Source organism: Pecten maximus, chromosome 6 (assembly GCF_902652985.1).
Source record: "Pecten maximus chromosome 6, xPecMax1.1, whole genome shotgun sequence".
Classification (NCBI taxonomy): domain Eukaryota; kingdom Metazoa; phylum Mollusca; class Bivalvia; order Pectinida; family Pectinidae; genus Pecten; species Pecten maximus.
In genome coordinates, this window is record NC_047020.1 from 7,078,889 (window position 1) to 7,101,068 (window position 22,180).

The 22,180-nt window shown below is 35.3% G+C and overlaps 3 protein-coding genes across 6 annotated transcripts in view; 2 read left to right on the forward strand and 1 right to left on the reverse strand.

Moving 5' to 3' along the window:
• The window catches only part of LOC117328840 (UDP-glucose 6-dehydrogenase-like), a 29,440-nt gene extending 22,743 nt beyond the window's left edge, over window positions 1-6,697 (forward strand). For 2 of the 4 annotated variants that reach the window (XM_033886413.1, XM_033886414.1), the window contains exon 12: window positions 1,255-6,697. In XM_033886413.1, coding sequence (XP_033742304.1) covers window positions 1,255-1,428 — 174 coding nt within the window. In that variant the 3' untranslated portion in view covers window positions 1,429-6,697. The remainder of the gene's footprint in view (window positions 1-1,254) is intronic. The other 2 variants (XR_004533063.1, XR_004533064.1) reach the window with 2 other exon arrangements.
• A 1,142-nt stretch (window positions 6,698-7,839) lies between these two features.
• On the forward strand, window positions 7,840-11,920 carry LOC117328842 (protein THEM6-like). The gene is made up of 3 exons (XM_033886415.1): window positions 7,840-8,069; window positions 9,161-9,375; window positions 9,736-11,920. Exons 1-3 carry the CDS (start codon window positions 7,928-7,930, stop codon window positions 9,970-9,972), a joined length of 594 nt encoding a protein of 197 aa, XP_033742306.1. The 5' UTR covers window positions 7,840-7,927; the 3' UTR covers window positions 9,973-11,920.
• An 888-nt stretch (window positions 11,921-12,808) lies between these two features.
• LOC117328844 (glucosamine-6-phosphate isomerase 2-like) lies at window positions 12,809-22,044 on the reverse strand. Its single transcript, XM_033886419.1, has 6 exons — window positions 21,987-22,044; window positions 19,198-19,321; window positions 18,227-18,328; window positions 17,324-17,506; window positions 15,454-15,638; window positions 12,809-15,120 (listed from the first exon to the last, which is right to left on the reverse strand). The coding sequence occupies exons 2-6, from the start codon at window positions 19,319-19,321 to the stop codon at window positions 14,881-14,883; spliced, it is 834 nt and encodes a 277-aa protein (XP_033742310.1). The 5' UTR covers window positions 21,987-22,044; the 3' UTR covers window positions 12,809-14,880.
• Window positions 22,045-22,180: the final 136 nt, after the last annotated feature.

Consider the following 22,180-nt stretch of genomic DNA (forward strand, 5'->3'; position numbering starts at 1 on the left):
TACACAACAACTCTGACCAGTAAAAATCTACACAACAACTCTGACCAGTAAAAATCTACACAACAACTCTGACCAGTAAAAATCTACACAACAACTCTGACCAGTAAAAATCTACACAACAACTCTGACCAGTAAAAATCTACACAACAACTCTGACCAGTAAAAATCTACACAACAACTCTGACCAGTAAAAATCTACACAACAACTCTGACCAGTAAAAATCTACACAACAACTCTGACCAGTAAAAATCTACACAACAACTCTGACCAGTAAAAATCTACACAACAACTCTGACCAGTAAAAATCTACACAACAACTCTGACCAGTAAAAATCTACACAACAACTCTGACCAGTAAAAATCTACACAACAACTCTGACCAGTAAAAATCTACACAACAACTCTGACCAGTAAAAATCTACACAACAACTCTGACCAGTAAAAATCTACACAACAACTCTGACCAGTAAAAATCTACACAACAACTCTGACCAGTAAAAATCTACACAACAGCTCTGACCAGTAAAAATCTACACAACAACTCTGACCAGTAAAAATCTACACAACAGCTCTGACCAGTAAAAATCTACACAACAACTCTGACCAGTAAAAATCTACACAACAACTCTGACCAGTAAAAATCTACACAACAACTCTGACCAGTAAAAATCTACACAACAACTCTGACCAGTAAAAATCTACACAACAGCTCTGACCAGTAAAAATCTACACAACAACTCTGACCAGTAAAAATCTACACAACAACTCTGACCAATAAAAATCTACACAACAACTCTGACCAGTAAAAATCTACACAACAACTCTGACCAATAAAAATCTACACAACAACTCTGACCAGTAAAAATCTACACAACAACTCTGACCAGTAAAAATCTACACAACTACTCTGACCAGTAAAAATCTACACAACAACTCTGACCAGTAAAAATCTACACAACAACTCTGACCAGTAAAAATCTACACAACTCTGACCATCTACACAACAACTCTGACCAGTAAAAATCTACACAACAACTCTGACCAGTAAAAATCTACACAACAACTCTGACCAGTAAAAATAACTGACCAATAGAAAACTACCGGTACATAACTTGTGACAAATAAAACCCCCATGACATTTCGACATATGGTTGTTTCTACATGTACGTGGTAAAATCTTCTTGTGATAAGATCTGAATTGGTAAATAGATTAGGTTTATAAATCTTGTATTGTCATTAACTTATCATTTCAGGAATTAGATTACAAGAGGATATACCAGAGTATGCTGAAGCCGGCTTTCCTGTTTGATGGCCGTCTGATCCTGAAGCACCAGGAACTCCTAGATATTGGATTTCATGTTGTTACTATAGGCAAGAAACTTCAGCGGTCAAATGTACACAGACCTATAGCTGCCAGCTTACAGTAGCATGGAGATGCCATCATACACTACAAGAAGGGACCGACAAACGCTGATTAAGGATCGTATTCTCGTCACACAGTAGCGGGATCAAAAGTCAACTTCCCCAACAAATACTAATATTATGTTTTAGTGTAAAGATTCCGTAAATTAAGATTTTAAAGTTACATTTTAACATAGTTTTAATGCTTTTACTGTCAATTGTGTTCTTGGTTAATAGTTTTAATGCTTTTACTGTCAATTGTGTTCTTGGTTAATAATCATCAGCTTTTACGTAGTTGTTGCAAAGGTAACTTCTTATCTTCTTAGCTTTGTTTTTTGAAGCATTTTATATTTATACTCGGTGCTTAGATCAGAGATTTTGTTCGCATAATAATATATTTGTTGTATCTTCCTTCTGGATAATGTGATTGTGAAATCATTCTTTTTTAAAGATGTTCCAGTATTATCTAGAAATAATTTTGAAACCAAATAAATCTTGAATGTCCATTTAGTTGGATCTAGATGGTTGACTTGAGCCCAGGTTGTTAAGTTAGAACTGTAGATGGTTGACTTCAGCCCAGGTTGTTTAGTTAGAACTGTAGATAATTAACTTACACCCAGGTTGTTTAGTTAGAACTGTAGATAATTAACTTACACCCAGGTTGTTAGAACACCAGTGATGATAATTTTATCAAATTTTATTATGTAACATGTCCGGCACTTCAAAACAGACTATTGAGTGAAAACTTATTAACATTGATTCATATCGTCAGGAATACCGGTCCCTAATTACTTTTACATTGTTCCATTGAAACATATTACCTGGAAGGGCTCTAAGTTGGCCCTTGGCATTCAGTAGTCGAATCTAAAAGGTGGAACATCAATTTTTAATTCAATAATCTGAAGTTGTTTGGCATTGACACTATACTGTGATGTACATACTTGTTTAGCAATCAAGATTGTTTTTTTTTTATATGTCCTGCTTTTGTATTAATGTTTTAATATTGTGAACATGTTATTGTACAAACGGTCATATATACTATTTTTATCAGCATATTTGTCATCATGTTTATTTACTTTTAACAATATTGTATTTAGTTGATACATCACTAATTGGATGTGGCCCATTAATAACTTTGAGGATTAGATCATTCTGGTCCGTCATTCACTGTTCTACAGATTCTAACTGACTTTACTGCTTTGCTTCATGCTGATTAGAACTGCCTTGTCAACCAAGCTCCTTGTGAAGTACGTTTGTGTATTTAAGGATGATTTTTCTCTTTATGATCCCTCTGCATTATACTTGTATGTTGTTTTCCTCTTATTGCATCTTTGATCTAACTTGTACAATTTCTTTGCTATCACAAAGAATAAGGAGGTTTTCCAACAACGAAGTCACCCTAAATATGGAAAAATTAATTCTAGAAATTCATTTGTCTATTCATTTTTCTAGGAAAAGATTATATACATAGGTAATAGATATTACGATGGATCTGTTTTATATGTAATAGAAAAACATCTAATATTTTGTTTTTCCATTTTTCCATTTTTTTTTTCTATTTCTGTTATGTAGTCTTTTGATATGAAATTACTATAAATATTCAGGTACATTTTTTCTGTCATGTCTTTCTGTAGATCACAAGTTAATTACATCTTTAATTCTTCCAATATGTGTTGTTTCTTTTTTGGAGTTCCATAAACTTTGGGAATTACAAAATTGAAAAAGAAATAAAGAAAATATGAATGTCTATTCCTGATATTTCAGTAAGAAAATTAATCTAGATGAAGCGACGCTATGTTTTCTTTGTGTGTACTCTATAATCATTTGTCTGTCATAACTTTAGCTGTGCATAATTATCATAAAATCTGGAGTCAGTAAATAACTGCTGTGGATTGAACTGGTAAAAATCTTTCTTTAATCATCATTAATTTTTTTTTTTTTTTTATATTTATTATACCTTAGCTTTCTGTTGATATATAACATATATCACACACCTGTAGTTGGAATGTGCTTCACACAATTGTTTGTTATCTATATGTGTTATTGTGATCTGCTTATTTTACTTGTTACCGATATATAACATATAGCACTTCTAATTGACAAGGGTCAATTTTCACTACACACATATTCTGAACATAGAAGATGAACTCTAAATTATAGATTGTGTATAGCGATGGGTTGTAACTGCCTGTGTATATCTTGTTTAATGCCTAATTATAACACTATACAAATTATCTAGTCAACTGCTTCCAAATATCTTTTTAGTGTGTACATTGCTTATATCAAATGTATTTTATTTTATTGTTGTTGATATCCTTAACTGTTTTGCCAGTAGAACTAAACTGCAATATCCTGTTGCCTCCACAACAGCATTATTTAGCACTCTAATGACTCCCTTCTTTCCACTCACATCTTTATGTAAATAATTTATAAGATGTATCAGTTTTGTTTTATATACGCTATAAATAGCTACGCAACTCTTGCACTCATGTTGTTATGTCATGCCGGGCTACAAATCAAACTAGTTTCTGTATCACTTATAAAGTCACCATGTTTTATATGTAAAAATATTACATTGCCTCTGTATGAAATGATGGGTTGCTTTTATTAGTTTGAAACCAATAGTCAAGAGTTGGTATGAAAATAAAGGGGTTAGTTGGTATGAAAATAAAGGGGTTAGTTGGTATGAAAATAAAGGGGTTAGTTGGTATGAAAATAAAGGGGGTAGTTGGTATGAAAATAAAAGGGTTAGTTGGTATGAAAATAAAGGGGGTAGTTGGTATGAAAATAAAGGGGTTAGTTGGTATGAAAATAAAGGGGGTAGTTAGTATGAAAACAATAGTTAGTTGGTATGAAAACAAAAGGGTTAGTTGGTATGTAAACAAAAGGGTTAGTTGGTATGAAAACAATAGTTAGTTGGTATGTAAACTAAAAGGGTTAGTTGGTATGAAAACAAAAGGGTTAGTTGGTATGAAAACAATAGAGTAAGCTGATATATTATCTTATTTTGATAAACACAATGTGGTACATTATATGTGCAAGAAGAGTGGTAAAATGCACGGCCAGATAGGGGTTCGAACCCGTGACCATCAGAACACTAGGCGGATGCTCTACCAATTGAGCTACCTGGTTGCTGATGATTGACCTGGTCCAGTTTCGCTACATATGTATATACTGTGCCAGTTATAACACATACGTTTTAACCTCTACAAATTGATGTGTTCAAACATTTCACTTCATAATTTTATAAGTCGATTAATTCTTTGTTCATGAACAAATAAATTTGACACAGACTAGGGGGATGAAATCCCTTCTAACTGTGATATATTAAACTGTATTATGAAAGAGCAGCTATACTTTGGAACTTATCTGACGTAACTTTTTTCCCTGGTTCCCGAGATTGTAAATGAAAGTCCACCTTTGTATTGCAGCACACTTGCCAAGTCACAGGACAATGCCAGTTAAAATCACATTTAAAAAAATAGTTTTATCAGTGTCTACTAAAACTACCACAAAAGGTTTACAATAGTAATATACAATGTACAATGTAAATGATTTTTGAACAAGTTTTCAAAACTTTTTTACAGAGGCAGTCTTCAAAGTACAGTAGTCAAATTCTTGTTTACTCAATCACCTGGTCTGAAAACAAAAAAACAGTACATAAATATGGACCCCATACCTCAGAACATCCATACAACAACGTAAAGACGGACCCGTAGCACTACATTACAACAAAGTAAAGACGGCCTAGTAGAACTGCATTACAACAAAGTACAGACGGCCCAGTAGTACTGCATTACAACAACATAAAGACGGCCTAGTAGTACTGCATTACAACAACATAAAGACGGCCCACTAGTATTGCATTACAACAACATAAAGACAGACCAGTAGTACTGCATTACAACAACGTAAAGATGGCCCTGTAGTACTGCATTACAACAACATAAAGATGGCCCAGTAGTACTGCATTACAACAACGCAAAGACGGCCCAGTAGTACTGCATTACAACAACGCAAAGACGGCCCAGTAGTACTGCATTACAACAACATAAAGACGGCCCAGTAGTACTGCATTACAACAACATAATGACCGCCCAGTAGCACTGCATTACAACAACGTAAAGACGGCCCAGTAGCACTACATTACAACAACGTAAAGACGGCCCAGTAGCACTACATTACAACAACATAAAGACGGCCCAGTAGCACTACATTACAACAACCAAGTTCATGGAAACTTTACATACAAGTCTTTCCTCCATTGAGTTCACCACAAAGGACTAGAATACTAAGGTATGACTACCCCTGGTAGATACACCTGCTGAATTTATAAAATTGACACCACTAGGTAGCTTTGTTCAGAGATAAATGTATCCTCTGTCATTCCCTATAGTTTTCATTTTCTCAGTAGTCATACAAAGGGAAATATTTTTAAAAGTCTCGAATTTTTTCAATATAACCAGGCAATGAAATGTAAATGAGATGAGAAATGTGAAAATTAGTAATAGATATTTTACTTACTGATTGTGAATTGAGTACCATGGGCCAGTAAGTGGTATAAGCAGAACTTCAGTCTTCCAGTAACTATATTTTTAAAGTATCTTGAATTATGCCCCAAACCAATAATGTAGACCAATTTAGACAAAGTCGTGGTTTAATATCCATCTGATGTAGAAAGGTTTTTCGTTTTTTTTTTCTCTTTATTGCCAGAAACACGTTTTAATGAAGCTTTATTGATGTGAATGTCAGATAGACACGTCCTGTTACACAAATTATTAACCCATGGGGCATGGCATATTTGTTACTCACAAATTTGTAAGTTGTAAATTTGTTCAATTGATGTGTGGGAACAAATTAGTGTATTACCTTATGAATACATGTACATACGGTTGTTTTTCATGGAGTCCTGTTTTATTAGGTGTCACAAATGTTATTCTGTTAATAAATGACCAATGTTTGTGATTGTGGAAATTATGATGCAACATTTTGCCAGGTGGTATAGCTAGCCTACATTGTTAAAGATATGTAGATGTTTGGGTACTAGAGGATTTGTACCAGGAAACTAAATGTTCCCTAAATCGGTCCAATATTGAGTGCAATCAAAACAGACTTTTTATCAAATATACTGGTTTTGACTAAAATATACATTCTGGTATGTACATTATTTTCTGTGCCAGTGTTTAATTTGTACACAATGGTATAACTTTCCTGGTTTGTAATAGGAAACTAATAAAATGTTCACATGGGAACAACACTAGAAGTCTAATCAGAAATAAAATCAATTCAACATATTTTATCTGCTTTGGACTGTTATTGCTGAAATTTCAAGAATGAAATTTTAGTGCAAGTTTTGAAATTAAAAAACTTATACTTGTATCGTAGGCGGTAATGGAATACAGTATTCAGAAAACCATCAGTCTAGGAGAAAGCTCACTATCTTGCCATGGCTGCAAATGAGTTTGAACCATAAAGAAAGAGACAACACCAGCATGACACAAAACAAACTGCTTACCGGTACATTGTAAAGCAGAAAGTAAACAAATCAGCACCAATAAATATGGTAGATGTACATATTTTAGATAGATGTATTAATAACCTGGAGACTTCTACTTATAATAAGGGGACGTGGAATGGTAAGAACAAACTACCGGGTATGGGCTTGTTCGTTTATGCGGATGAACGGTTTGTCAGTTTTTAAATGTAATATCTCAGTCATAAATCTTGACGGACAGATAATATTCCCTTTGTAATACCATAGGGTGTCATTAAAAAAAAAAAAAAAAAATTTACAACAATTTGGAAACAAATTATAACAACTTAAAATATCACTGTTTTGATTGGATTTGCTGTTTAGAATTGACCCTTAATCAAACACATGAATGGAGAGTAAAGCAGAGTATCTGAGGTAAACTCATCATCAGTCATGTGATCAGGAAAGTTACCCCCATACCTTTTCAAATCCGATTGGGAATCAAAGCCCTATGCCACCCAGTACCACCAATTAAATGGAAGATACACAGGGGCACTTCAGGTAGACAAGATTCGTCGGCATCTTAATACAATCAACAACTTCTGAGGTAAAATCCTCAAGGACAAATTCACTACCATGCCACCAACATGATTAAATTCCCTCAGCAACAACATATCCATCTCTTCTGTTTAGTGTTTACATGGTGGTTCATTTCTTCAGAACTTTAATTGTTCTAACTACAATATTCATCACAGGACTAATTAGCCATTATATATATTTGATGCTGATGTATGTAAAAAGATCAATATGGAGTCCAAATATTTTAAATATTAAATTTGAGAAGATCAGTGCCAATAAAATAATTATAGCAAATTTCAACTGTTAAGATCCAAGTTCCACCAATAAAAAGATTCCTGCTACATGGAATAATTGTAAGGGTATATTTTACCCCGTACACCCGTTTACTATAACAGTGCTTTTATTTCCGGTTACACCGTCTAAATGTGATGTGCAACTTGACAGGCATAAAAAGCAGTGTATAAGCTTTCAAAATGATACTAATTGTGTGCTTTCTCTTGCTGTTTGTATTCTTTGACATCAGCTACTACATACGTCAAATCTTTCTCGTCGTTACGTCCCTTATTAGGCGGAGATCCTCGACAAGGCACCTGCTGGAAAGCAGCGAGATCGAAGGTAACGTTACAATGTAACAAGCCTAAGCTTAGTAAATTTGTTGGCTTTTGTATTAGCCTAACTATAAAAAATATTGTTAGTGTTTTTGTTTGAACGGCGTCACTTGTCATAAGAAAAGAAACTTGTTTAGTATGGATCTAGCTTAGTCCTCCCGGCTCTGTTTTGTGGGCAGTCGTTGCAGGGGAGATAACCCTGCCAATCGCTACTAAAAGCTTAGTTAGCTTACTCAGCCAGGGATGTATGCTTTTAACCTCAGACTTTAATAATAACTTGGCGACTTTTTCATCAATTGTTAAGTGATTGATTTAAACGATCTAAAATGATATTGTTAACTTAATTTTATAATGTGTGCTATATAATATTATGTTAAGCAAAAGCTGAAGTTTGTCGGCAACTTAAAAAGGAGAAGTTAAGGATTGAAGAACTGGTACCAGAGACATTGTCTTACCATATTTTATATATCCGTTTCTAACATCTCTGAGTCAATGTAATTAGTAATCGTAATAGAAGCCATCATAGAATATATTATTCCAATGCCTCCACTGGGAATCGAACCCAGGACCCTTAGAAAATTGTCTTTCACTCTCAAGACTTATAAGCTCAACCAAATGAGTTAAAGAGAAATTTTCCCTTGCTAAGTAGGTAGACATAAGCAGGTATGAACCTAAGTTACATACTACCCCTTCAGAAAAGAACTTTACCCAATTAAGACTTTCCAGGGTCCCTTCATTGCCACCAATGTATTAGCAGACCTAATAATTATAAATTATATTTATTTCAATACTTCTGCAAAGTTATTGAACCCAGGTGTTTGATAACCCATATAACTCAACCTCCTTAGCCAAAAAGAAGCATGCTCTGCCTGCTGAAGGATAGATATCATATTTAACATTATGTACAAGCCACGTACACCAACCTGCTCTTTTTAAACTTTAAACTACTCCCCCCCCCCCCCCCCCCCCTCTCCATTTTCCCTGAGATTTCCGAAATCTCAATCGAAGCTCGAAGATCAATATATGACCACTGCAGTCATTGTAGTTAGCAGGGATGTGTTTGTGCTTGTTGTTTCACATTTTTTTTATCTATTCCAGGTATTGTCCTTACAAGCGACCTTGATCTCCAATTTCACATGAACAATGCACGTTATTTACGTGAATGTGATTTGGGGCGTACGAAACTGTGGATAGAAAATAGAATCATTGGGAAGATTGGTGTTGGAAAGATGGTGAGGTTGACCAATGCTGCACAAAGTGTCCGTTACCGCAAGTCCCTGCAGCTCTTTGACAGATTCAAAGTTGTCAGCAAGGTAAGAGTAATTGAAATGTCCTCATTTTAATTTATTTGGATTTTTTAAATAAAATACATGTAATGTGAACATTTTGCACAAAATTCCTACTGTGTCTGATATGTATGTGTACTTTGTGTTATTAGGGTTATACATGTATGTATTGAACCTCAGAACAGGGGTTAGAAATATCTTATGAATAAATCTTCCCTCCTTGTACAAACCAACAAGGCAATATAAGATTATCTCCTTGTCATCAAGCAATTATATCACAACTGTTCCTATCCAAACTCAAACATTCATTGTTAAATCATGGACTTTGATTCAGTTATGACATAATGTGTTTCATTATAATATATCGGTTCTTCTTTTAATTTTCAGGTTATCTTTTGGGATGAAAAGGCTTTTTATTTGGAGCAACAAGTTTTACGACAAACAGATAATTTTGTATGTGCTGTAATTATATGCAAGCAGTCTGTGATAGGATGTTCCCCAGCTAGTCTAATTCAGAAATTATCTGGACATTCCACTATTACCTCGCCTCCGATGACTCTCGAACTCCAAACACTCATGGAGTCATGGCAACTCTCAAGTGATCGACTAAAGAAGCAGTCTTAGGTTTCATTACTTTAACAATAGTAAACAACTGAACATTTGTTTTTTGTTTTTTTTTTGTTTTTTTTTGTTGAATTAAGATATCACATTTGACTGGCCATTATGGTATATAATTAAGTGTATATCAAGCTCAGAATTTCAGACCATTTGTTTATATCCTAATTGAAATATCTATGATCAAATACTCTTCAACTGGTCAGTCAGTGATAAAAGATTAGCTATGTTTCCCATGTGCACCTCTATGGGTGGTAACATATTAGCTATGAGATGTTTCCTGTGTGTACCTCTATGGGTGGTAACAGATTAGCTATGGGATGTTTCCTGTGTGTACCTCTATGGGTGGTAACAGATTAGCTATGGGATGTTTCCAGTATGTACCTCTATGGGTGGTAACAGATTAGCTATGAGATGTTTCCAGTGTGTACCTCTATGGGTGGTAACAGATTAGCTATGAGATGTTTCCAGTGTGTACCTCTATGGGTGGTAACATATTAGCTATGGGATGTTTCCAGTGTGTACCTCTATGGGTGGTAACAGATTAGCTATGAGATGTTTCCTGTGTGCACCTCTATGGGTGATAACAGATTAGCTATAAGATGTTTCTTATTTATACCTCTATGGGTGGTAACAGATTAGCTATGGGATGTTTCCAGTGTGTACCTCTATGGGTGGTAACAGATTAGCTATGAGATGTTTCCAGTATGTACCTCTATGGGTGGTAACAGATTACCTATGAGATGTTTCCAGTGTGTACCTCTATGGGTGGTAACAGATTACCTATGGGATGTTTCCAGTGTGTACCTCTATGGGTGGTAACATATTAGCTATGAGATGTTTCCTGTGTGTACCTCTATGGGTGGTAACAGATTAGCTATGAGATGTTTCCAGTGTGTACCTCTATGGGTGGTAACAGATTAGCTATGAGATGTTTCCAGTGTATACCTCTATGGGTGGTAACAGATTAGCTGTGAGATGTTTCCAGTGTGTACCTCTATGGGTGGTAACAGATTAGCTATGGGATGTTTCCTGTGTGTACCTCTATGGGTGGTAACATATTAGCTATGAGATGTTTCCAGTGTGTACCTCTATGGGTGGTAAGAGTTTAGCTATGAGATGTTTCCAGTGTGTACCTCTATGGGTGGTAACATATTAGCTATGCGATGTTTCCAGTGTGGACCTCTATGAGTGGTAACAGATTAGCTGTGAGATGTTTCCAGTGTGTACCTCTATGGGTGGTAACAGATTAGCTATGAGATGTTTTCTGTGTGTACCTCTATGGGTGGTAACAGATTATCTATGAGATGTTTCCTGTGTGTACCTCTATGGGTGGTAACAGATTAGCTATGAGATGTTTCCAGTGTGTACCTCTATTGGTGGTAACAGATTAGCTATGAGATGTTTCCAGTGTGTACCTCTATTGGTGGTAACAGATTAGCTATGGGATGTTTCCAGTATGTACCTCTATGGGTGGTAACATATTAGCTATGAGATGTTTCCAGTGTGGACCTCTATGAGTGGTAACAGATTAGCTGTGAGATGTTTCCAGTGTGTACCTCTATGGGTGGTAACAGATTAGCTATGAGATGTTTTCTGTGTGTACCTCTATGGGTGGTAACAGATTATCTATGAGATGTTTCCTGTGTGTACCTCTATGGGTGGTAACAGATTAGCTATGAGATGTTTCCAGTGTGTACCTCTATTGGTGGTAACAGATTAGCTATGAGATGTTTCCAGTGTGTACCTCTATGGGCTTGTTCCTCTACAGGTGTTACGTTGATGTATGTACATGTATATGTACTGTATACTGAAAACACATTTCAGTGGGTTAGTGCTATTTTATATTGATTGTATTTTGTACCATATGTTGAGAATACATTCCCACTTTAATTGTTATTTACTGATGTGATGTCGGGTTGATTGGTGTTGAAAATATTAAAGTTGATACCACATGGTTAAAGTTTATTGACCTGTTTATTATTGATAATCAGTCACATTCAGTGGCTCAAAACGTTATTGTTTGGTCAAAGACTGGTAGACAAGATTGTTAATTGTTATGACCCCCTCTCCTAATAAATATTGCCTTGCAAGCAACTGAACATCAACACTGAGTAATTTTTTTAAGCAAGTTGTGGATTGAATCCAAATGACATTCATGATTTAAATGAGTTCCTGATGAAACACAATTTAAACTTTGCTTCACTAATTTGACTTAGGAAATACACGTCTCATTAATGATATTTCTTTCTTAGTTCAACTAGCAAATTGGTACAGTTTCATTTTCAAGATGTCAGTCATTGTGGCCATCTTGAATATGACGGTCTCAATTTCAATTAGTCCCACAAACAGCTCATTAATGAAAGTTTCTACCTTGATAGAGAGGTAGTAATAAAATATTTCAAGATGATGGCCATCCTGAATGTTTGCGTTTCAGTAAGGATCACCTTAGGACCATACATAACACTTCCCTGAAGGTCTGCTCCAATCTTTGACCAGTGGAGTTACAATCTTTTTCTTCTACAGAAATTATTTTGAGATTTAATTAAAATTGTTCAAGGTCAATTTTCCATATCACTCCATCCTACGAAGTCACTGGTAAACAAGCAAACTAAGTACAGTGTATACATCCCCTTCCGCCCCCACTAGCTATTACACTGTAATGATTTATAAAGATGGTGTCTTTACGTACTAATTTGGGAAAATGCATACAATTAGCTTGTAACTGATTTTAATGTGATAATACAAGAAATTGTAATGTTAGAATACATTGTATTATGACGGAAGGATCATTAGCTCACCTGGCCCGAAGGGGTGATAAACCCAACAAACAAAACAAACAAAATTAGCAATTAACATTTATTATAGCTCCTATATAACTTTAGTAACGCAGCACCAAAGAAATCAGCGCACAGTCCAGGACAGTTACGTACGTACCTGTCGTAACAAACTAAACTGTAACAAGAACACAAATATATATATATATATATGTATATATTCACTTAAAATAAAAATACTAACATAAAAGAGGCATGATTTTGGAGGTACAATAATGTATAATTTATGTCCTAACCAGTCTTTATATACTTCCTTCATATAATTGTGGTCATTTTTTGGCAGTTTATCTTAAAAAAAGAAATTGTCATGTACTAAAAATGCCTACCAGTCAAATTACTGATCCCAGGGAATTAAAATCTCTTCTTTTTCAAATAAATTCTGTCGGTCCCATCTTTTCTATTTCTTAGTATTGCTTTTAAACCTGTGTAGACTTTCCTGGCAAGGTTAACGTCAGAATATTATATGTTACAGCATATACCTTTTGGCTTTAAATGTTAGTTTGGCAAGAAATGTTATTTTATTTATGATTAATATGTTTCTAGATGCCAGTATTTATTTTATACAGGTACTTATATGTATATACCTAATGCACTACTATATGAACTTAGATATACTCTATTTTATCTACATACAAATTTACAACAAAATAATGACAGAACTGTAAGTACAATCATATATAAATTATCTTGCTTCTAAAAACAATAAAAACATTAAATAATGATCATTACCTAAGACATTAAAGGATTTCTGAACAAATGACTAAATATTAATTAATCAGAATTTAAATGATGTGCATCAACAATATATACATGGGGATCTGATATACCTGTACATAAAAACAAGCAGTTTTAATACAGCTGCTATTGATACACAACACCATTAACCAACAGTGTATAGAAACCCACGTTCCGCTGGAATCTTAAACGAGATCTTTGATAGCCACATACAGAAAATAAGGAGATTCTGATCTAGTACGTTTGACTTAAAAAAATACAGTATCTACAGCAGAATATGTTTATTTTATCTTCATAATAAATGAATAATGAACTCTGTGTGACAGGAAGTTTTCACTTTAAACATAGTCAACAATATCCCAAGTATACAGCAACATAATTAATATATTGTACATTATTATACACTGTAGATATACAATAAATGGATAATTATAATTACAACTAATACATTGTAAATAAAAGATTCTTATGTTTTCAATTGATTCTGCAAATTTTTTATTATTTTATTGTGTAGAAAAGCATTTTAAAATGAGATAAAAATTTCCATTTCACATTATGATAACATTTCGTGTCGACTTAATCAGCCAATTGAAACACCATGAAGCATTCGAACAGCATTAGCTATTTGAGGATTCAATTAAATTGTAGTGTATATCATGTGGATGTTGTAATGCCATGGCCCTTAATGCTGATGGTATCACTTTAGGCATTGTATTGATTTCTTCTATGAAAACATTTTTACATGCAGAATATATACATTTCAAAAATAATGTATAGGAATGTTTACGTCAGAATTAAAGCATGTTGTCAGTAAAATATTTCGTACTGCAATCACAACACTCATAACATTCATATTTCTCAGACCATATTTGATTGGACTAGATAAAACAACTATACTAGTTATACATGTACATAAAGTCTATCTCTCTCCTAACATATACACATCCACGCTTCTTCCTAGCCTAGGGAAAGACTATTTAACAAAAGTTGTATTGAAAGATGAGGAAGTGTTGTCATCTTGACAATTACTGCTGCATGATTGTTCATACAGTTAATAATATTAGAATTCTGTGAAATCCCAGTCTTGATCAAATTATTAATTCATAGCAAATTACAAGTTTTATTTTACTTTAAAGTGATAATAACCGAGAAGTTACAACTATGGATATAGAAGGTCTACTGTTTTATAATTTTCTATACATCCATTCTTTCCTATTTCACAACTGAAATTTAACAAAAAAAGTGATATTTGAAAAAATACTTCACTCTCATTCTAGTATTGATACTTCCTCTCTCATATTGCAATTGTTTCAAATGACACAATCAAAAGATAATGCTACTGGAATTATTTTCCATCTTCCTCCAGATCTTCAGTGCTTTCAATCATTTCGTTATGAATTTTCATGATGTCCTTGAAATACTTGACCGTCTTCACCTTCAGTTCAAGGGTTGCATCCTCGTCACAAAGGAAGATGGTGCGGGGGTGCTGCTGGAATGCGGACACTGTCCACATGTGACTCACACCCTCCTCAATGGCTTTGTGGAGGGCATACGCCTTGTGGGCTCCTGTAATCAGGATCATCACCTGGACAGACAACAACATATCATTAAACACAGTCAATATCCTTATATACTGTGATTATATCACTTTCTCCTACAAATACCAACATATATTTTCATCATATTATTTCACCAAAATCCTAAAATTGTTTAATATGATATAATTTGCATTTGACCTAATTAGATGTATGTTCTCCCATACCACAGTACATGTGTCTAGTTCCTGAACATTGGCTGTTGTGTCCTACACATATATAGAAATAGAATTCTTTTCTTTCTACCTTTTTTCAACAACCAGCCTACATTTTTCATATATCTGAAGAACAAACAGATTTTAAACAGTCCCTATAAAACATACCTCCCTAGCATCCATGACAGTACCAACCCCAACAGTCAGTGCCTGGTGAGGAACCTTGGATAAGTCTCCTCCAAAGAAGCGGGCATTAGCTAGAATGGTGTCCTGAGCTAGTGACTTGATCCTGGTCCTTGACACCAGACTGGATCCTGGCTCATTAAAGGCAATGTGGCCATCAGGTCCAATACCTGAACAACATAACAAGTAGAATATTATAACATTGCTTAATTAAACAAATCATCAATAACCTTTCCTCAGAAACTAATGACAAGCTAAAAATGTCTTTCTATTTTCACTGTGTCAATTTTTACTAAACTTGAATTATTATCCTGTTTAATCTTCTAATACTTCTGTACAAAAACCTGTCATCAGACCTCCATATCTGGTGAGATAAATATGAAAAATGAAAACTTTATTTATTTTACAACAATAGCGAAACAAGTTATATCAACTTATATAAATCACGCTTGTTGGCCCGGATGGAAGCAGCGCGAGGGTCTCACTGTGGGAGGAAACCGGAGTACCCGGGGAAAACCCATGTGGTCGGCCTAGGTGAAAGGCAAGTGTGTTACCACTGTGCCACCCGAACACCCTAATAATTATGAACCTCTATATCAGAGGAGAAAAGTCTGAATCCATCCAGCCTCTGTATAAATCTGTCCTCTATATCGCAGGAGATATGTCAACCTCTATATCAGGGGAGATAAATATGATTCTTCCAGCCTCTGTATAAAGCCATTCGCTATATCAGGGGAGATATCCCTCCAGCCTCATTATAATGTCGTCTTCTAAATCAGGGGAGATAGTCATAACCTCTATATCAGGGGAAATAAGTATGGATCCCTCCAGCCTCTTTATAATGTTGTCTTCTAAATCAGGGGAGATAATTATGAACCTTTATATCAGGGAAGAGGCAGACAAGCATGAATCCCTTAAAAGCCTCTTTATAAAGCCATTCTCTATATCAGGGGAGGTAAGTATAACGTACCTCCTAAACAGTTCTAACCTTACAGTCCCTGCATAAAGCTGTCTTCTATATATATCAAAGGAGACAATATGTTGCTTTGCTGGGTTAATCATCCTCTGAACAGACAGGTACATTTTTGAGGCTTGATTTTCTTGTAGTAATCGTTGACTACCTCACAGAACACATCAGAAAGTGTTGCATGCCATCCAGAGCTATTAAAGTTAAGGGGCATGCCTAAAGACATAACCATGATAGCACAGACTGGCCCATTTCTCAGCTTTTTAAGAAGCACAAACTGACACAGGTATAGAATGAGCGCCAAACCACGCACCTCCAATCTTTACTTGAGGTTACGTCACTGGCGCTCTAACCAACTGGGCTATTGCGGCCCAGGGAAGATAAGTATGAATATATATATCAGGGGAGACAAGTATGAACCTGTTTATAAGGGGAAACAAGTATGAACCTCTATATCAGGGGAGACAAGTATGAAGCTCTATATCAGGGGAGACAAGTATGAAGCTCTATATCAGGGGAAACAAGTATGAACCTCTATATCAGGGGAGACAAGTATGAAGCTCTATATCAGGGGAGACAAGTATGAAGCTCTATATCAGGGGAAACAAGTATGAACCTCTATATCAGGGGAGACAAGTATGAACCTCTAATAGACTATATCAGGGGAGATAAGCATGAACCTCTAATTCAGGGGAGACAAGTATGGATATCTTCATCAGGGGAGACAAGAATAAAGCTCTATATCAGGGGAGACAAGTATGAACCTCTATATCAGGGGAGACAAGTATGAACCTCTATATATCAGGGGAGACAAGTATGAATATAATTATATATATCGGGGGAGATAAGTATGAATATATATCAGGGGAGATAAGTATGAATATCTACCTCCTATAAAAAGTTCTATCCCACCAGCCTCTGCAATCTTCTTCTCATAATCATCACACTCCTTCTGGACATCTACTGCATTTCCGTCGAGAATGTGGGCATTTGCTGGATCAATGTCGATGTGCTTAAAGAAGTTGTTCCACATGAATGAGTGGTAGCTCTCTGGATGATCACGTGGTATTGCTGAAAAGGTGAAGGAATCAGACCAAAATTTAAACTGAGTTGGAGATATTACTTTAATATACTATAATACATAATTCATAACATATACCACTGCTACTTCAAATAAACCGCACTGAAAAATTCAGCATCTAGTACCATTATAGACTGCAATGTGTGACAACATTGTTTCAGATGGAGGGATGGACAGAAGGACAAAGTGTAACCTTAATGTTGCAGATTGAGAGATGGACAGATGGAGAGATGGACAATGTGTAACCTTAATGTTACAGATGGACAGATGGAGAGATGGACAGAAGGACAAAGTGTAACCTTAATGTTACAGATGGAGGGATGGACAGAAGGACAAAGTGTAACCTTAATGGTACAGATGGAGGGATGGACAGATGGAGGGATGGACAGAAGGACAGATGGACAGAAGGACAAGGTGTAACCTTATTGTTTCAGATGGAGGGATGGACAGAAGGACAAAGTGTAACCTTAATGGTACAGATGGAGGGATGGACAGATGGAGGGATAGACAGATGGAGGGATGGACAGATGGAGGGATGGACAGATGGAGGGATGGACAGAAGGACAAGGTGTAACCTAAATGTTACAGATGGAGAGATAGACAGAAGGACAAAGTGTAACCTTAATGTTACAGACGGAGGGATGGACAGAAGGACAAAGTGTTACTTACAACTTGGGAATAGTATATATTAACATTTCAAATATACATACCTACATATTCATCCATGTTGAATGTTTTGACATACTTGAAGGACAGGTTCCCAGCTTTATAGTACTCTATTAGTTTCCTGTATGTACCCAAAGGTGTACTACCTATAATGTAAACATATTACATATATATGTCATCTGGTCTGATGAATGGATATGGATTTTCATTCTCTGGGACTTAAACAAATCTGTTACAATATGTCTGTACTGTCCCCAACATGTATATAACACTCCAGTGTACACTACTGTTTACTTGATGAATTCTTTTGTTCACTGTGTTAAAGTTATCAATCTTTGGTTACAGAGCTGACACTAGTTGCTTCATTTTATATATATTGCAAGTCATAAATAAATACATATACAATGTGTATAAAATAGTAACACAACTGATGGAGGAAGACAAATTTATGACTTGCGCCCTGACCGGGCTTCAAACTCAAGAACCCAATCACCTAGAAAAAATGTTCTGGTTCTCAGTGTCAGTGTAGATATACATAGATTTATATAGGGTCAGCCAGTAAGTAATAGTGATGGTATCGTCCAATTTAGGTACTGGATCCAGACAAACAGACAAGAACTGGATGTGTATCACTTAATATAGATGAATATGACTAGCGAAGTAATAGCAACAGTACAGATAAGTAAATTGTTATATTTTCAATCCACCCCTTTATCAAGACACAAGTAAACTACAAACATTCACAGACAGACATAGAAAATGTAACAGTTATAACATAAATCTAAATCAAAGGTAAATCACAGTGACTGGAAAAATTAAATCAAAAGTACAAATGTACATCATAATGGAATGATGAACTGAGGCAAGTTCAGTGATTTTTCTGTTAGAAATTAGAATCAAAGAGATCAGTGAAGACAGAGCTGGAGCCTCATAATAACATTGAATAATCAATATGAGTGGTCTTCGATTAAGACCAAGGAGCTTTTGTAAGTAAGATAACCTATGAGAGAATTACCTGTGGGGAGCCCTAGGGTGAAGAATTTGTCAGGCCCTGGTTTAAATGCCAGGATTCTCCTCCGTATGTACTTTGCTGCCCACACACTGACAGCATCATAGTTGTCAAGGATTACCAGCCTCATCTGGGGATAATACAGAAACTTGCTGCCTTACTTTTAGTAAAAGATTAATGACAGGAGTTTTATGATTTGTTTCACATTACAAAAATACCAGGGTAGTATCCCATCGTCAACAGATTTACAACTTCATGTGTACACATGCAGTATGAAATTTACAAGATCTCATACCTGTGTTTCTTACTCCCGTTAAAATTCTAACTGACAGATCTAGAGCTGTGACACTATACTCTCATATATATTATATCTACATGTATATACCTACCTGCGCTATCAAGGTCAACTGGTCAACTTCATATCTGACCAGGTAAACACAGCAATGTCACAGAGATAACATCAACACAAATCTTACTCTTAAAGTAAGAACATTTTTAACATATCGAAACATGTCACATTTTCATGTGAGAGAGGGTCAAAGCAAAAAAGATAATATCGTGTACTTAAGTTGTATGCTAACAATTCTCTGAGAGAGGGTCAATGCATAATCTGAAATATTACCCACCAATTTATCACTGGGTCAGGCATGACAAAAGTATAGACAACTTAATTTATTTCATAATTTTTTTTATTAGCATCTAATACAATGAACATCATATCAAATTGTCCATTTTGATGGGATTGTAAAGAAAGAACAGATAGTAGGTAAGTAACTGGGGTATATACCTGTAATATAAGCTAGGTAACTTTACTCTAGACTGACCAGGTATTTAAGGTCACACACAGGTCAGAAACTTATCACAAGTGACCTTAGATGATCCATTTTTACAATCTTCTGTTACTTCATACACAGCGTGGCTTTATCTTATCATGACAAGTAATCTATTACAAATACGTAGGATCTAAAAAACTGGAATCCCTATCAGAGGTGTTGTAACACAGGCTTATTGATTATCCCATTTGTAACCTATACATTTGTGTTAACAAAAACTTAATCAAGTATCATACAAATATCAGTTCTAGTATTTATATCATTTGTTTCCTGAATAAATTTCTGTTAAGTGCCCTAAATAAATGAAAGAGAATGCTGTCATTGCAAAAAAAAAAAAAAATATATCACTAAATTTCTCACAATATTCTGAAGGTTATGTTTTCCTCATGATCAGATCTATATACATGTATACACATGTACATATATGTACTTGTGTAATAGGAGTGGAAAAATGCACGGCCAGACCGGGGTTCGAACCCGGGACCTCCGAACACTAGCCGGATGCTCTACCGATTGAGCTACCTGGTCGCCGATGATCGACCCGGTCCAGTTCCGCTACACTCTTCCCTCCTATTTTTTTAAGTCTTCGACCCCGAAGACTTCACAACTCACAACCCAGGTTCGGGTATCCCCTTGTCAAGTATTCACCTCACTTGAAACAAGGTTTGGTCACAGGCACCAAATGTAATAGGAGTGGAAAAATGCACGGCCAGACCGGGGTTCAAACCCAGGACCTCCGAACACTAGCCGGATGCTCTACCGATTGAGCTACCTGGTCGCCGATGATCGACCCGGTCCAGTTCCGCTACACTTGTAACCCACATTATGGACAGCTTGGCATTGTCAATACAATGTATATCTTAGTGCATGTGGTTCTAGCCAGTATATTGTTGGAAGATTGAATACAAACTTGTTTATTACCACAATATGTAATGAAAATCTGTCCATTAAGTCCAATATCTGTTTCAGTTCTTAGTGCTATACTTCATTTCATTTTAACCTCTAGATAAAGCCCACCTGGCTATCAAGACAGTTTTTCTTCCTTCGTTAGTGGCCTTATAAGACAGGGTTCACTGTAGTTATCCAAGTCATGCAGGATATATATAAAATAGTGCAAATTAAAGACACAATGGTGTACAATGATGCCATAGTATATATGATGTTCCATACAGCTCTTTGAATACAGATGCTGTACTTGATCAAATGGTAGCAGTTGTGTTGATCTTACTTTGATGGACAATGTCCCTTAATACACAAAAGTTTGGTGCCGTGACCAGGATTTTATAAATGATCAAAAACCAATTAATTAATATTTCACCAAAACTTAAAATTTCAAATGTCTACACTCAATATATAGTCATTGATTGCATAGAGATAAACACAGTATGGCTCATCCTTTTTTTTACTAAAAGTAAATTAAAACAGTAAAATATGTAACTAACTTCAACTTGAACTTAAATAAAATGTTACAGATATCCATGCAGCTACTACATCTGCATAATAAATGATGGAGTTGATGGGGGCAAGCATGATTTATGGACACATCTACATGTAATATTTTCAAATATTGATGTACATTTGTATGTTGCAAAGTAGAACAACTGTAAGTGACATGCAGTTCAACAATTGTTGTCAGGATATATTCCAAATAGTAGACCTGTAGTTTGTAAGTATGATCATTGATTCTGGCCAAGACGTTGGTGTGTGACAGCTGTTCAAATTTAAGACATTACAAATAAAGTATATATATATACTGCAGTAGTACTTTCCTTTGTTCAGTTGTAAACAAGTGACTCATTATAAATATAATTCTTTTTTTGTAGTTGACAAAGTGATTCAGTATATGATAAGTATACTGACAGGCACGTAACATAGGTGGTCAGAGTAATGATACTAAATATACATAGTCGGCAGGTGTATTATCAAGCCTTGTTCTCCTTTATCGCCTATGTCTAAGCCTACCTTGACGAACAGCTGATCTGTGTTGTGGTGGGAGGAAGGACTGTGCCGTCAATAGGTTGTTGGTCTTATTTTACGACACATACTACATAATAAATCAGCTTTCCACACGGTATAAAATTAAACTAATTTCTATTCTTGCAATATTTAAGTGGATAAAGTACAGCAATATGTAAAAAAAAAATAACAAAATTAAA